At 37.1% G+C, this 18,417-nt stretch overlaps 1 protein-coding gene across 1 annotated transcript in view; it reads left to right on the top strand.

The window, feature by feature from the left end:
• Nucleotides 1–8,748: 8,748 nt before the first annotated feature.
• LOC138327159 (uncharacterized) overlaps nucleotides 8,749–18,417 on the top strand; it is a 43,794-nt gene continuing 34,125 nt past the window's right edge. Inside the window, exon 1 of the mRNA XM_069273146.1 lies at nucleotides 8,749–8,820. Coding sequence (XP_069129247.1) covers nucleotides 8,749–8,820 — 72 coding nt within the window. The remainder of the gene's footprint in view (nucleotides 8,821–18,417) is intronic.

Here is an 18,417-nt window from a genome sequence, read left to right as displayed (position 1 = left end):
GATTTTCAATGAATGGAGATTTGAATATTTGTATGTATGATAAAGTTGAGTGGTAGATCTATTCACTGTCAAACTGAATACCGGTGTTAATACAAATGTGTACCTATCAAAACATTTAATAGCACGTACCAATTTCCGGAGATAAATTACTCTCGTGGTTCATAAAGAGCACGGACATCAAAGGTGTGCGACTTTAACAGGGTGAAGGCGACCGATATTCGGTTTCATATCTCATGACAAATTATTACATATATTATTATAGTGTAAAGTTGTATGCTGTCTTTGGTTTAAATAATGCCATAATAACGTGAACTAGATATCAATAAATTTGTTTTACTTACACTGACACTTACATGAGATATCCAATACATGTGTGAATCTATACAATTTATATGTCAGATCTATAACTGACTAACTTTTCTCCCATTGTTAATGGCGAGATGATTTTTTTCAGGTAAATGCACAAAGTCGTTTTTCTTAAGCGACCATCATTATCCGTCCCTTCCATTTGGCGTTTGTTAGCTTGCTTTTACTATATTTTATACTGATAAATCATCTTTAATTACCTTTGATGTGTATTATCATTAAAGAGAGTATCAGGTTTTGATGATGTTGTTGAAAATTTAAGCTCCTGGAATAAAACAGAGCAACTGCACATGATACATTGCGAAAAGTTAACTCGGGGCTTTGTCAAAGCTGAGACCAAAATAAGCCGACAAGAAAGACTTATGCTTTGGAACTAGAGCCATTTTGAAATGCAACCTTGGTTATGTTCTTGCACAATTTATAACCCGGCACAGTTTCCTACCGGAATGATTTCTCAACAGCACATGCTACATGTAGATCTCAACCCAAGGTAATCTCTCAACACGGCACAATTTCTCAATACGATTTTTTTTTTATATCTCAACATGGAACGAAAAAGTCCTCATATCTGATTCCAACAAGATGGAGTCAAAGACACCACATAAAAGCATGCCGCATCATAGCCCGAGATACTCTGGCCCTGAAACCTGACCTATTAGACATTATGAGAGATAGAAGTCTGGTGTAGGGCCAGAACGGGGTAGTACTCGAAAACCTGGAATAAGCCGACACTTATAATGTCTAAGTCTGGTGTCAGGGCCAGAGTATCTCGGGCTAGCCGAATCAGAGTCTGGTGTCAGGGCCAGAGTATAGCCGAATCAGAGTCTGGTGTCAGGGCCAAAGTATCTCGGGCTAGTCGAATCAGAGTCTGGTGTCAGGGCCAGAGTATCTCGGGCTAGTCGAATCAGAGTCTGGTGTCAGGGCCAGAGTATCTCGGGCGAGCCGAATCAGAGTCTGGTGTCAGGGCCAGAGTATCTCGGGCGAGCCGAATCAGAGTCTGGTGTCAGGGCCAGAGTATCTCGGGCTAGTCGAATCAGAGTCTGGTGTCAGGGCCAGAGTATCTCGGGCTAGCCGAATCAGAGTCTGGTGTCAGGGCCAGAGTATCTCGGGCGAGCCGAATCAGAGTCTGGTGTCAGGGCCAGAGTATCTCGGGCTAGCCGAATCAGAGTCTGGTGTCAGGGCCAGAGTATCTCGGGCGAGCCGAATCAGACTCTGGTGTCAGGGCCAGAGTATCTCGGGCTAGCCGAATCAGAGTCTGATTTCAGGGCCAGAGTATCTCGGGCTAGCCGAATCAGAGTCTGGTGTCAGGGCCAGAGTATCTCGGGCTAGCCGAATCAGAGTCTGATTTCAGGCCAGAGTATCTCGGGCTAGCCGAATCAGAGTCTGGTGTCAGGGCCAGAGTATCTCGGGCTAGCCGAATCAGAGTCATGTTTAAATGAACCTGTCGTATGCGGACAAACGTTGCAGTCGCCACAGCAAGGGACAGAAAGCGATGATTGTATCATAAGGGTTCCGTTCCTCACAAAGCCAAAGAGAGGCAAGATTGGGGATGATCAGACAAAAATACCAAGGGGAGTAGGTTTTTGACATGTTCGACCATGCAATGAGAAGCAGCTTACACTTTTTATAATGCCTTCCACGCTGGTATACTTCTTCAGCTTCCAACTAGTTCGTCACCCAAAGACTTTTCAGTGATATGTTATGTCCAAAAAAGGATACATTGGTCCCAAGCCTGAAATCTGGGGGTAACAGTTAGGGTCGTATCTGCTCGGCCGTTCGTCCGACTGTTCGTTATCTTCTATAACTATGGGTCCACCTAAGAGAGACGGTGTGTGTGTGTCGCATACCAGAATAAAGTGACTGTGACCTACATGCTAGATTTAGGTTAAAAGCTTTCTAGACTATTTACAGTACTATATTGGTATATTATGCAGCACCATACTTGGTATATGGGTCCATCTATACACGAAGAATTTAATTTCATGGGACAAAGAAGAACTTGAATTCCTTAAAAGTCTATTTTTGTATTTGCAGCATTTAATTGACCTTTCTTTTTTGGGTCAAAGCGACCTAACGGATATGCCCAGTACCTTTACTTTAAGAGATATAGTATATTTTCATCAAGTTTCATCAAAATATGGAAGAGCTGGGCATGTCAACACATCAAGTGATGTAACAATATGTCCAGTCTTAATGGTAATGGCGTTTTACATTTTAGAAAAGGCATGACTCAGTGTCTCTACATAACAATGTTATCGGTGTGTGTTAAGGCTAGGTTGTTACATGGGTGGAGTGATTATGTTTGCTTTAAGTGTGGACAATGACTTGTATATTGTAGTACATGAAACGGAACCTGTCGACACATTATCAGGATTGAAGTGGGAGGTCAGGACGCAATGACCACTCAACGTGGCGCGACGTTACAGGTCAGGTCGTACTTGACCCAAACAGGTACATGTACGTATACCTACATAAATGTATGTATTGACCCAGTTAAGGCTAACTTGACCTACAGCTATGGTACAGTTTCATTGAAGTTCAATATATAATATATTGTATACTCAAACATTTACAACACAAACATGTGAATATCTAAGCTTTTCGGGTCAATAATGCGATTAATATGTACTTTTATTACTGGCGAATGGATACATCTGTTTTCCGGTCAGTCGATGGTCAGTACTGGTCACATTTATTGGGGGGATAACGTACATTTAATCTTGGACATATCTGACGAGACAGCAGACGACTGCCAAATAAGATAAAGTTATCATAAGAGCGATAGTGTCATGTAAATTCTGTATGGTGTAGAATGTAATGGTCAGTCCTCCGGCTGGAGTTAGGATAAACTGACCGAGTGTGAATTGGTAGTTGGGTTTTGTGATATTGTGATAATTATCAGAAGGACTAAGAAGTTTATACAATGAGTTGTCTCCTTATACCTTGTCCTGTTTACAGCCAAGGCCATATTAAGGTCAACACATCTCATGCTAATAGAAGAAATATTCAGTCTTCAGAGAGAGAAAAAAACTACCGCCTAACGGTCAGCCACTGACCGACGAGAAATTCGAACTCGGAGGTTAGTGACATATGGTGCACGAAGAATATATTGCTACACTAGTGTTCATCGACAGTGACACTAAACCTCTGGAATTTTTAGTGTATATTGTAGGGATTACCTCCCTTCTAACGTCTTCCGTCTTATGTGATATTTGGACCCTAGCATTAACTCATTCTAAGATAGATATACATATATATAGATTTTCCATTTAGCGTTAACCAAAGGACTTTATTCTCGTAATCCAGAAAAATAGGAAATAGAAGGCGTAATTACACACATTCTACTCTATATCGTATAACGACTAACTAAAGAAAAGCATGTACAGTGTACAATGCACATACAATTTTATAGAATATTGGGAGTAGACGAAGGATAGGGAAGGGGTTGACATCTGGTTGACAGAGAGCATTACATTGCGGTCAAGGTACATCATTTATATATACTTGAATCTAGTCGGCTTATCGATCCCGCGGCGACCACCATCAGAATATATATAGAACGTGAATGGTTTTGTGCCGATAGCCATCTCCAACCGTTTTCCCAACAAATCTTTAGATATAGGGTGAGAGGACATGTATATTTTTTCAATCTCAAGATGCTACTGTATCCCTAGTGTCTTCCGATATATTTGTGCATTTGACGTTGTGAATGGGCGATATTAGATGTAAATCACAATGTCTACCATATCATTTATCATATATAAATTGATAAAGTTTTTCTAGTGATGAAACTGATGAACTAGTAACCATTGCATCATTTAAAGATGCTTCACCGCCGACAGGGCATAAATGATACCCATCATTTGAGTAATAATTGGTGTTTAATCGTGTATATATATGTCTTATTAACACAAAAAAGTAATTTAGAATAATTTATTTTGCATTCGGTTCATGCGCAATCAGTACTGCATTCCATATAGGACATAGTACCACGGAATTTTTTCGGGATACAATTAATTATTTTTGATATTTTTATCTTGAAGTAAAATTAGGAGCTCAAACTTTTTCAAAATGGTAATGGTGTAAAGTAAGTAACTTTTGTAACTGACGAAAAATACTAAAACGTCTGTTCCTGTTTTTGATAGAGAAAAATTACCATTTGTCAGCGGTGGAGCATCTTTAAAGCTCACGAAATATAAAATAGATATGTCGTTGATGATTCTCCGGGTACTCCGGCTTTTATTCCGTGACCAATTATGTGACGAACCTCTTTATATGGCTAGTGATTACTGGACCAGAAACACGAAAATCCTAACTCACTACACTTTAAATCGCGCTATCGTGTGACCACACACTATAGTCTCGCCTGATGTGAGGTGATATGTGTAAGCTTTGCATTATTCATACGTTCAGTGGGAGGTCAGTAAATTTTAATTACATGTAATTTCCAAATTCCTTTTTTGAGAATAACTTGTTTGATTAAATCTCTATAATGAAAAAGAACATTCTTCCCCGACTGCTTGAAGTCATTTTGACCTTTGAGACATTCAGTATTCAATATTGACTTAGTCTGGGCCATGTAGATTCTATACTTGTATCGCGGAGTTTAAAAAAAATGATTCTCCGTTGAGTATATACGTAAGAATGAACCTGACATCTTTTTTTGTTATGTATAAGCAATTTTTACTCAGAGGTCAAGCCGGGAATACGTCTTACATGGGTTGGGTATTTAATTATACACACTGTACATAAATACATATTTACATATTACAATTGTTATATTTACTTTGTTCAATTATCTTAATTAACATGTTCAATATACACGTAAGTTCATATTTGTTTGTCCCAACAATTGTTAAAGGTCATATTTCAGTAATAAGTGTTTTAAATACTAGTGTATACATGTTATGTATAATATTTATCATAAACCAACTTATTTTCATCTTAATGATATTTCTACACGATTTCACAATTTATAGCTTTTTAAGTTTTGCATGGGTTACATACAGCACATCCTCGATACTCTAGGGGTTACTATATACATGTATATACTAATGTTTTATTAATATAATGATAGTGATAGTAACCCCTGGAGTATCAAGGATACATACAGCATTGCGAAGTAACATTTTATTTCGTTTCTTTAGTTTTTCATTTATTGATATTTGCACATTCGAGCTGCCTGTGAAATATGCCTTTACAGTATCTACGGACGCAACCAAAACTTGAATACATTAGACAGGTTCATTTTTGAGTGACAAGATTAAGGTCAAGGTTAAGGGTCAAATACAGCCCATCAAGGTTGTTTTTAATAAAATTTTCCATTTTTTATAAGTGAATTGACTTGCTTTATTTGTACAAATACCATCGTGTTCTTGGCACTTGCGATGCTGTGAGGTCAATGTACAAAATCAGAAGAAGAAAAAATTATTATCAATTCAAATTATGAAAAACTTCCTCGTTGTATTCTCCACTTGACATAAATTTAACCCTGGCTAGAGAAATGGATTTACTTAGTTTAACGTCCTATTAACAGCCAGGATCATGTAAGGACGTGCCAGGTTTGTTGGTGGAGGAAAGCCGGAGTACCCGGAGAAAAACCACCGAGCAGCGTTCAATACCTGGCAACTGCCCCACTCGGGATTTGAACTTGCGACCCAGAGGTGGAGGGCTTGTGGTCATATGTCGAGACACCTAAACCACTCATCTACTGCAGCCCCGCCAGCTTGAGAAAACATCTCTTTAATAGCTCGTAAGACTGTACATATATTAAGTTAAAGGTCTCGAGTTCGATCCCTAGCGGAGGCAATGATACGTCTGTGCTCTGCAAGTGAAGGAATCAATGTGACCCCTAAATTCGAAGGTATTTTCTGGAGGGGGGAGCATGTAACCCTGTAACGCTGACCCTGAGCTGGTTCGACCAGGTGAGCTTAAGACTATATTTAGAGGTCTCGAGTTCGATTCCTAGCGGAATCAATGATTCTGTTTATATAAAATCCTGCACTCTGTTATACGAAGGCCACCCGCACCTCAGACGGGTTTTATTATACACAAGTAGTTTACTCGATTTAAACATGTGTTTTCTACCATAACAAAGAAAGCACAGTAAGTAAATTCCTCATTCCGTCTTATTCAAATATCATATAATTACTTTTCTGATATTTTTTTTCTTCTGTACGGTATTGTAAACTAAGTCGCTGACAAAGACAAAATAAAGGCCTTTAACGCCCCGGTCCTTTTCTATACAAGACAGACCGAAGCATGCATAGCTACATATGATATTATTTCATTGAAGGTATTTATAATGCGAACATCACTTAAATGTGTTTAACAAGTGGGGACATGAAATTCGAGACCTTGAAATTATCATTCTATAGAAAAATCATTGTGGGTAGGTAAACGAAGAGATTTAGTTTCAAGTTAAAAGAGAGAAATCATTATAAGTCGCAAAAGGATTTATGATTTATACTGATAACACGATATGGTTTACCAAAGCTATCGGCTACTAGTATTTTCCCTCACCCCACTCATACGGTCATATCCATTAGTGAATAATGGGAAGCGTCCGTTTTCATATCACTTGCAGTCTGCTGACACCTATCGAAATGTTTATCCTAATTCGAATCATTGAGATTTTTCCTGATAATAAATATGAAACATTATTACTTGATTTGATATCATTGTCCTGTGCTATTCCGGCGCTATATAGTGTATATATAAATAACGTTAAAATGTGTGTGAAATAAAAATGGAAGTTTTTGTATGTGATGGGGTTTTCAAATCTAATCGATAATAAAAAGGGTAATTCAGTTGGTTTATTTTGATTTAACCTAACCTCCGACAAATTATGGTGAAATGCTCATGGTGAATGTTTGAAATTCAGTACACCGTTTACTCAATACGAGATGTTATCAATTATGCTATCATGTATAACTGTGTTACATTTCAAAATTAAAAACTAATTTGCCGTTCTCGACAACAAAATGTATTGAAGAGTCTAATAAAACATAACTTTTTATAGGCATCCTTATTCAACTCAACTCACTGCAAAAGAATTACAGAAGATGCATAAAATTCTTTTAATTTTCACTTTACTCATAAATACATGTCACATGTATGTATATATTCCTAAAGAGCCGTCAGGATACGACGAAAGCGCCCGGAAGTTTGGCGTCCAGATTATTTATTTAATTCCACATGGACATTTTTTTCTTTGTATATTTTATATATTACAGTATCTCAATGACCACATTATTGGGGCTTGCTCTTTTTTTGTTAGAGGTTGGAATGTTGATATTTCAGTGTGACAGAACTATAACAAATAGACGTATAAATATACACCCTCGGAGGTTTTTTTCAGGAGATTGCCGTGTGTGGCCTTCAGCTAGTACATTCCTACATAGGTATCTCTGGAATATAAATATGATCGTTCAAAATTGGAACCTTGTTGAACTAATAATATCGTATTAAATTCAGACTTTGGTAGAGAAGTAGTCGAACCATCCTAACCATTCAACACACAAAGTATTTAAATGTGTCCCATATACAATTCTAATCGACTTCCAATTAATAAGATATTTCAAAATCCTCGCTATAGGTCCGATATCACTGATCAAACTTAGCCAAGTGATCGCGTTTTCGTCTGATCGCGTTCACTGATAATTCCAAATATCTCCACCGATGAATGGGCTCCTTGTTGTTAACTGAAAGCCAAATTAAATGTTCATATAAAGGAATATATAGGTAGACATTTATACTTAGTTAAGAATGGATAATAAGATTTAACAATTCGTCAGATAAGATTAATCCTACATGGATATTTTGGTTTGAAGGGAATTTAACATATTACGTGCATATCACTCAACAAATTAATTGAACATTATCAGAATTAAAATCAGCGATTAAAAACCAATTAGGGATATCAAATTATTCAATGTGCACGGTAGGATAAGTTTCACGATATAAAGAGGTGATATAGACCTAGTTGACAAGGTAGGTAAATCATCTAGATTTATGAATGAAGCACTCGTTCCGGCAGAACCTGAAATCAATGGCGAACTGTTTGCTCTGCAAGATGTTTCTTCTCCTAAGAAATGTATTCTTACCACGCACATAATTTGTCTTTTATGTACCACTTTCTCTATTCATCTGTGGAACTACGCATGCGACTATACGCCATTGTGAAAATCATAGTGCTATCTTGCTGAATTGTACTGGTATGGCAGCTGGTAAACATGTCTATTCACTTCCAATATTACCCTTGTTCAATCAACAAGAGAATCCAAAATATCATATAACTATATATTGTATCTGATAAGATATAGACATATATTTTTTTCTTTACACGCATACATGACATTATACATTGTAGTATACCCCAATATGAATAATACAGCTACAATCATCCTCGATATTTCAGGGGTGTCTGTCACTGTTGGTATTCAAGTACCGAAGGTGAGTTGCAATATAGTCAGCTAATTGTTTTTGTGGGTTTGTTATCTGTTTCGTTTTTTCTCCTCCACCTATTTATCATTTTTTACTTAGGTCGCTACATCCTCCGCCCAATGTACGTAATGTACACTAGTATAGCATGCGCATTATGTGGTCGGAAGTGCAACAGGTAATTGTGCAAATACGCAATACGTATACCGTGCACATCAGCAAACAACTATTCCGGAGGGCGGATCCGTTTTGTTTATTATATTATCATCTGACTTAAAGGGCGGAACGCATTTTACAAATGTAAACGATTTATTCTTTAAAATGATAAATTAACCATTGTTATTGTATACAGGGTATGAGCACCATGCCAGATGCGGCATGCTGATACCAATTATACGTCTTTTCAGCACTAAGTATTTACACTTATGTGTAGAAATGAGAAACAAAAGTATGTTTGATTTTTAATAAAAAAATATAGTTGTTTTGTTGACATAGTTCCGTAGCGAGAAATTCATTAACTCAATTTCTTTATTGAAATTTCTATAATTTGGCACTCAAATGTGTTGTTTCCTGGCAAATGTAAAAGTTTTGAGTGCTACGTTTGTCTAATTGTATTGTTTCCAATAGTTTTTGACGAATTTGATCTATTTTTATCCCCGTTTATAGGTTGTCTTGAAGCAAAGAATAATAGGCATCCGTACTTTTTCTTACATACAGATAAGCACTGTCTTATTACACGGGTCTCCTCTGAAACCGTATTTATCCTAAACAAAGAAAAAATAAAGAACAAGAATGTTTGCCTGCTTTTTAAAAAACGCTCCCAAGCACTTCCATCTATTAAACGTTCTCATGACCCCGTCACAAAATGTCTCTGTCCGTTCCTACACCCCAGCTACATAACGTGGAGGATCTTTGTTTGTATTGTGACAATGGACACTTATCGATAACTTTCAATTAGCTCTTGTATCGGAGTACTGTAGGGCGTCCCCTAAGTCCTACCCAGGAATTTGATAACTAGTAATGAAGACGCACATACTGTCTCGAACACCGAGCTCATTGTCCGTCCTAAACCCGTCATTTTATTGACTGGAAACAATAGTATAGGTTAAAATACATACACGTTGCCCTCAGCTCACCCTAACACCGCACGACGCGGGTAGGAATGTCATGAGAGAAAAAATATAACTCGCGACAGGGAGCGATACCAATTGTGTATAGATTTAAGAGTGTTTATTTCAAAGAGATCATTGACACGTTTTTCAAGGTGGTACATGTTCATAAGAACGTGTCTCAATTAAATAATTATGTAAAATATACAAAATAGTTGCACCGCTATCTGATACCTCGAGTAGACAAAGAATTATCACAAAAAAACCTTTGAAATAAAATTAAAAGAGATTTATACATATTGAAACTGCAAACATTGTATATAGCAGTTAAGCTTTACTTATCATAATAGATGTACGTTCTTTGTTCAGACACTTTCGCAGAAGAAGAAAAAAAATCTATTTTAAAAATACCACAAATATTCGAAAGCTTTCGGTTGTTGCTGTATCAAATACATGTAAACCTTCTGTAATTATTGCGGGACGCAGTGTAAATATAAGCTGTCTAGCACTGATATTTTGTACAGGTATATGTTAATCATGTGCCTGTATGTACAGTTTCTGATTTATTAATATTCATATACAATCTGAAACTTCAAAGTATCATCCGGGAAATATCCAAGAGCAAATTGCTCTGTACTCAAATTACCGTATTAACAGGTGGGTCAAAATTATTCCATTTGTCCGGAAAATTATGGAGACTTACAAGCTAAATAGCTTATTGTAGCCGAATATAATATCATATGAAAGGAGGCTTTAAATATAAAATCACTTACTCTAATTGGTAGAAGGACGCACGCGCCTTTCATTAAAATACATATCATATATTTAAACATGAAAAATTATATTCTATAATCGTGATAAATGCGTTTCTTTAGAATTCGGCATGTCTCTAGATATTTCCCTAGTCAGATGTGTTTCCCGATAACATTTTATTCCAGTTGTGCATCAAAGCTATACCACGTCAGATGTGAATATAGTATGTAGTTGATTTAAATTTAAGTATATTATTTTTCAAATTACTACACTAATGATTGAAAACCTCTGTGTTTTGCTGTTGAAGACAGCGACCTTGAGACGTATGTTATAAACATTCTGTCCTCCTTTGTATTTGGTATACAGCTGTGGTTGTTAATGCGTATATAGATAATCTCGACTTGAATTGATTTCAAATACTTCTAGGGCCTTTAAGATGGTCATTTATTGATATAGGTCGTTTGACCGGGGTACTCTTAAAACTGAAATAGACTGGTTAGCTTTGATCAAATCTTTGTGTTTCTTATCACGACATACAACTTTTCCATTCTAGGGATATGCTAATATAAATGGAACAATTGAAATAAAGTTCACATTATGTTTTAATTGAATTTCAACAAAATATGAACGTTGCTGCAATTTATATAAATTTCTTTTAATGTTTTGACCACATGTCGAGTTGTCAAACGGTCAGCGGGCTTCATTGGCGACGAACTGACCACTTCAGCGTCGAATGTTTGGACATGATTTGAATATTTGTTTTAGACCTCTCTCCGATAACTTTTCGTCTCGCCTACATAATTCGCTACATGATTGCATCGTTCAGAATGTGGATGGTCAGTTTAGTGGCCAAGAGGGTGTTAATCTTACTTTGGCCACTCGAGATTACGTCCACTGTCATATACACACGTACCTCTTAACCAATGATAACTCGGGATTATCGCGGGATACCGGTAAAAGACCACCTACCTACTTCAGATTTCATCTATATCCTTATAAATATCAATCGATCTCGACACAAGATATGTTATCATATCATTGTCCCTTCCAACTGTTTTACACCAATAACACGTAAATAAAAGGAAATCCAACCAAACTAATTGATTTAAAAAAATAACAACAGAAAACTGAGTGTAATTGGGCCAAAGTCATTTCATCATTACCAGCCTTGAGGTCTAATGTTCACTTGTGTAACAGTTAACTCCCTTCTGACGAAAACTTCGAAGTTTAATGAAGCTGTTATTTCATTGGTACAAAAATAAAGTTGTTGAACTTTTATAAGAATAAAAAAAAGGATGAAGCACATAATTAGTCTTGGTCCTCTAGTGACACAATGCTTTCATTTTACCATGACCCCAGTATGTCGGAGGTAATGCTAGGATATCATGGAAATTTAATATAAAGAGACCAGAACTTAACACACGCCAGATTGGAATACTTTACTTAACTATACATTAATGCACATTTAGATGATAGTCCTACAATGTTTTTACATATTGCACTTTACAAGACAATTAACTTGACCAACTTTCATAATACATCTTAAAGATGCGGTTAGTAAGTTGATTATCTCAACGTCCTACAGACAGCTAAGGACAATTAAGGAGGAACTCGCTTTCATCTGATATGTTGCGTGTAGTACGTCTGGAAATGTTTTGAAAGGCTGTGGTATATTTGCGTTGTGTCTCCAATCTCCATCTAAAAGCGGAACTTGTATTTTGCCATGATATATATATATAGTGCTATCTCACTGCAGCATACTACGTAAAACACCGAATTACACACCCGCTTTTGGCACAACCGGCGAACCAGTCGTTCCACTTCCTTTATGCTGAGCTTCAATACAATGAAGATATAGATTCAAGGACATTTAGTCCTCACAAGTTGTTGTATTACATTGTATCTACTTTAAAGGTAGTTAAGTCTGGTGTCGTTGTCCTTGGGAAAATGGAAATAACGATGGACTCAGATCTAAGCAGACTGATATGTTTGGGCGGACGGGAGGAGTGAAGGCCTTTCTACCTGATTCCAAAAAGGGTTGAAGGGTACACACTTATCATGCGCGAGACAGCCACGTGAACCCGCCTCCTCTTGGGTTAATGGGTAAAACTACTCTATTAGACTTCTTTGCAACTTCATTTCCTTACATTTACCTTATTGTACAAACAATATATATGCCCGTCCCCTGCTTCACGTAATTAACATATACGAGTGTAACAGCGATATCACGTTTAGTGGTTCTAACGGATTTTAATGAAATGACGTCATTAGGAAAAAGGAGGCGCGTGGACGATTAATTATGGAATATTGTATACAATTTATTAACCGTGGGCTGTGTTTACACATAGTCCGGAGTAAATATTTTCTCTCTTAATTGTATTACGGGGGTTTGAGATCCGATGTATTGTTCGGTATAGTTCCATTAAATACCAGTAGATATTTAAATAGACTTATCTACATCCATCAACATGTATTTATACAAAAATTGGATTTCGATCACAAACATAGAAATTTTATTTCACCTTTGTTCGGACATGAGATTTAGCCTCCATATACCTACATCGCAGTGGTAGAAATCGGTTTATACATACGAAATTTATTGTCAAGTGATTTTCTATCGTCTTTCAATTTCGAAATAAAGAAAACTACGGGTTTACCATATATATTTGTATACTTTGAAAACGTGTGTGTCCTTCACTGAAAGTCGGCCTCTTGTAAGCACACCGATAAGTTATGACAGCCCAATTCTACAATATTATGTCAACTCTGCATCGTTTTCAATATCGAAGTCACCATTAATTTCTGGGTCAAATATTTACATATAAAGTACGTCAGGATAGAAATATTTCTGCAATTGGTGAGGAGGTGTCCTGGATGTTTTGCTATGCATTACCGTCGCACTTTTTGTCACATCAATCATTGATTCTTATATGCCTCTTCTAAAATCAAACAAATCTTGTCCATTCTCTATTTCAAATTATTGTTTCTGGCATGCCACTTTTTAATATAAAATCATTGCATCATTTTTTTCTAAAATCGTATATTTGGTTTCGGTGTCTCTTTCAAACCTTACCGCAGCTTATGATGTCTCTTTTTAAATCATTTTTTTACCACAAATCGTGCCATTGCTTCTACATTTTTCTCCAAATGAATCCATTTCATTCAATTGGTATCATTAAATCGACGGGTGTGATATACCTATCATCAAACACAATTGTCACTTTTGACATACGTGTCTCTTCCCCAAACCTAACTGTTACTTTTCTTCCCGGAACCCCTGTTTTTATCACCCGTGCCTTCTTTACGATATATCCTGTCAACTGTCCCCTATAAACTAACCTGACGACTGGAAAGACGACGTTATTTTCTGTCTAGAAGTCTTTTGATCTGCAATATTGCAGCATTGTCCCTTTCTCATCGTATCGATGCTTGAGACAGAATCAGTCATTTAACACAGAATTTGGTATCCCCTAATTCGATAACATTTTAAATTCGATTTTCCCACCCCGAAGATTTTTCCAAACTAATGGATATTGTGCTCTTGCCACCTGTAGGCTTCCCTACAAAATAGTTCGTTTCCCTTCCAGAGCAGGCCAATCACGAACAAATACATACTGTATGCTCAATCGCCAACTCTAGAGATAGACCTAACTGCAAATATGCCCCAAATTAAATCAGAATAAAGGTTTTACCGATATACCTATATATTTTGTACCCGTATACCTACCTATATTACCCGTTAAGTCCTGGGAGCGCCCAAGAGAACTCCTGCCCTCAACGAATTGTGCTAAACTTAACTCAAGTGGATATTCGACTTTCAAACCATACAAAGTCTATCACCGATAATACATGAGAGCTCTTGGGCAGTCAACACACTCCGAGTCAGAAAGTCGACAACTCTTGTGCCCTTCCGAAGATATGTTCTAATATTACAACATAAATAAATCGAAAACATTTTAGGATATTTGTTGATTATAGATATATTGACATCAGATAGTTATAAATCCGGCTGGTAATATGGTCTGAGATTGTCATATTGGTGATGTGTTACTCTTTATTCCACGCTAGTTGTGATTTTCGGGTCATCTTTTATCGCAATTGCAACAGTTGGAAATATTTCTAGAAATCACAAAGAAAATTCTCAATATCGGTTAGGCACTATAGTATTTGTTGGATACGCTTTCTCATTCCTTGATAATTCCATTGTTGGTTCTTCTGTTAAACTACGTCTGCCAGATCCATCCATCTTCGAGTGTTTCAATCTTCATCCTAGAGCTGTCTCCGCATCGCCGGTCAGTGAAGAAGTTGTTAGTCACTGAACTTTCCGACGGTTAGCTTCCAGCTACTCCCGCCTCGCAGAGAGGGAAGCTCCCTTGGCTTCTTCCCCGTTATCCCTGTGACATCGAGGACCCCGAGCATCTTTCAACGCGACCGGCTGGATTATTGAGAGGCCAACCCAACTGAGAAGGTTCATACCTGCCTGTTAGCTATTTCTTTATAAATTCTACCGGAGCCGAGTCTAAGAATGGAGGAGGAATAAAGCCAAAAGCAGAGTGTTATAACCTACACCTTGACTATAAACAACCAATTCAAACTAACCAATCTTCCTTCCACACTCGTCTGTCAACTTAGCCTACTTGGTCTTTTTTCACTTGTTGGTCGATTTACATCTGGTCTCCCAAGGCACAATCAACTCCACCAATACCGGTTTTCAATAAGGAAATCACTGGTCATAATGCGATCTGCGCTATCTCTGGCAAGCCTCTGTAACCGAAATCTACGAGCATCTCATATATGGCTAGTCGAAGAATGAGTAACGTATATTGATGACTGAAGGATAATACGCATACAATTTTTTTTGTATTTCAATATATGAACGATTTACATAGGTTTTATTTAATAAAATAATTTTTTCAAAGAAAATATGATAAGAAATAATGAAAAATTCTCTTGAAGGAAAACGAAAATAACAAGAGGAAAAAATAGGACAATTTAGACTCAAGTTGGCATCATAAACCACATAATACACTTACTGTACATAGAGAATCGTACATGAGTGACTCGTAGCATATCAAATCAATACTAAACTCGTTTGATATATTTCATATTACATTGTCACGATTGTTAGATTATGTTTATCACAAAACTTTGTATTAATAGAAATATAAAAGAAACTTTTAGTGTTGTCTCTATATAAAACAGTAGATATACGACTCGGAGATGACGTTTCTACTGAGACAATCATGCGACGTCATATATATATGTTATGACGGGACTGGCCAGTGATATGATAAATTTACTTTCGAGTCTATTCGATTTTTCGATTTCCGAAGGAAGACATAAGTGACTACTTTACTAGACTTCAAGTCTGAGAAGGCGATAATCAAAGAAGATAAAAAGTTTTAACAGAAATATATGGTTACCTTGATACCGCCTTGATATCAAGGTAACCAAATATTTCTGTGTTTGTTTTTCGAGTTAATTGCATATTTTTAATCTAAAATTGAACATATATTGACACGAACTAATTATCTGTGTATTTGAATACGCGACTTCAAAATGGTGTCTTACTTTAACGTGTTTTAAATACGTTGAACTATCAATTTGCCTCGGGTAAGTATATTTAATAACAAGAAAAACAAATTCCGTTTGATCTTTAGTGTATTTATTGAACAGCAGTGATATCGCAAAGAAGCACATTTTTCAAATATCTTGATTTTTTTGCATTTCGTGACTTTAAGGTTTGGTAAGGTCAAATTTAAGTTCAAACTGGGTTATAAAATAGAATAAATTTATGGCTGTATAAGTATCAGATAGGTAGACATCAATATTCTTATATCTACATTTCAAAAAATAACATACAATTGAAATTTGTCTGCACACACACAAAGCTGTATAATTGCCTACTACTTTGAATACGTAAAGTAAATTGATGTTCTCCGGAAAGCCCTCAGTAAAAATTTATCAATAGCTGTTTATGAATGAAATGAAATATAATGTTCAGAGCGAGCTTATGCAAGCAAAGCTCCATATAGCTATATGCCCAAAGCATTTTAACTGAAACTATTTATCAATAGACTTGTATGAATAATAATAACAGGTATATTAGTAAAGTAATAATTGATATCGTTCAAAGGTTCTATTAGAATTACATTTAAACCAGACACAAACCAAATGATAAATGTGTAACACATATTGGGAACCCCAATACCCACAGCCGCCGATCTAGTGGTCTCAGAAAAAACACTTTCCACATTACAGTGTGAATGAATCTAAAAACAAAACACGCATCTTATCTGATTGACTTTGAGAGAGAGAAAAAAAAACCTGAACAATCATATATCCCCACTCTCCGATCACTACTAATCTGGTTGTCCCACAACCAGTCACCACTAATCTGGTTGTCCCACTGCCCAGTCGCCACTTATCTGGTTGTCCCACTCTCCTGTCATCACTAATCTGGTTGTCCCACTCTCCAGTCACCACTAATCTGGTTGTCCCACTCTCCTGTCATCACTAATCTGGTTGTCCCACTCTCCTGTCATCACTAATCTGGTTGTCCCACTATCCAGTCACCACTAATCTGGTTGTCCCACTATCCTGTCACCACTAATCTGGTTGTCCCACTATCCAGTCACCACTAATCTGGTTGTCCCTCTATATGTCACCACTAATCTGGTTGTCCCACTATCCTGTTACAACTAAACCAGTTGCCCCACTTTCCAAATACCACTAATGCAGTTGTCCCACTACCCAGTCACCAATAATCTGATGACCCACAATCGAGTCACCACTAATGTGGTTAGTCCACAATCCAGTCACCACTAATCTGGTTGTCCCACTCTCCTTCTACACTAATCTGGTTGTCCCACTATCCAGTCACCATTAATCTGATGACCCACAATCGAGTCACCACTAATCTGGTTGTCCCACACTCCTGTCACCACTAATCTGGTTGTCCCACTATCCAGTCACCACTAATCTGGTTGTCCCACTGCCCAGTCGCCACTTATCTGGTTGTCCCACTCTCATGTCACCACTAATCTGGTTGTCCCACTATCCAGTCACCACTAATCTGGTTGTCCCACTATCCAGTCACCACTAATCTGGTTGTCCCTCTATATGTCACCACTAATCTGGTTGTCCCACTATCCTGTTACAACTAAACCAGTTGCCCCACTTTCCAAATACCACTAATGCATACCACTAATGTTGTCCCACTACCCAGTCACCAATAATCTGATGACCCACAATCGAGTCACCATTAGTCTGGTTGGTCCACAATCCAGTCACCACTAATCTGGTTGTCCCACTCTCCTTCATCACTAATCTGATTGTCCCTCTATCATGTCACCACTAATCTAAATGTCACAATAATATGTCAGTACTTACCTTAAACATTAACTTCAAGATATTCAGTTTAAATAATGTCAAAATGGATGCTGGAGTATTGTCCAATTACTTCAATGCATATTTTATTTTTAATGCATTTATTGTTTTATGTGATACAAGTGGCGCGAATGTCAACCATATAAATCACGTAGGAATCACTCAATTAGCTGATAAGGAATGTTGTTTTATCGTATCAGTATTCAGCCTATCAGCACGGACCCTATAGGCCTTTTGGTTTGTTTGTGAGTATGCATTACAATACAATATTGTTGTCAGGTGTTTTCATACAAACAAAAACAAAACAAAAAAAACGTGAAATTAAACCTTCCATGACGTTATCATTTCCGCCTTGTTT

Source organism: Argopecten irradians, chromosome 7 (assembly GCF_041381155.1).
Source record: "Argopecten irradians isolate NY chromosome 7, Ai_NY, whole genome shotgun sequence".
NCBI lineage: Eukaryota > Metazoa > Mollusca > Bivalvia > Pectinida > Pectinidae > Argopecten > Argopecten irradians.
This window is presented reverse-complemented; position numbering and strand designations above follow the sequence as displayed.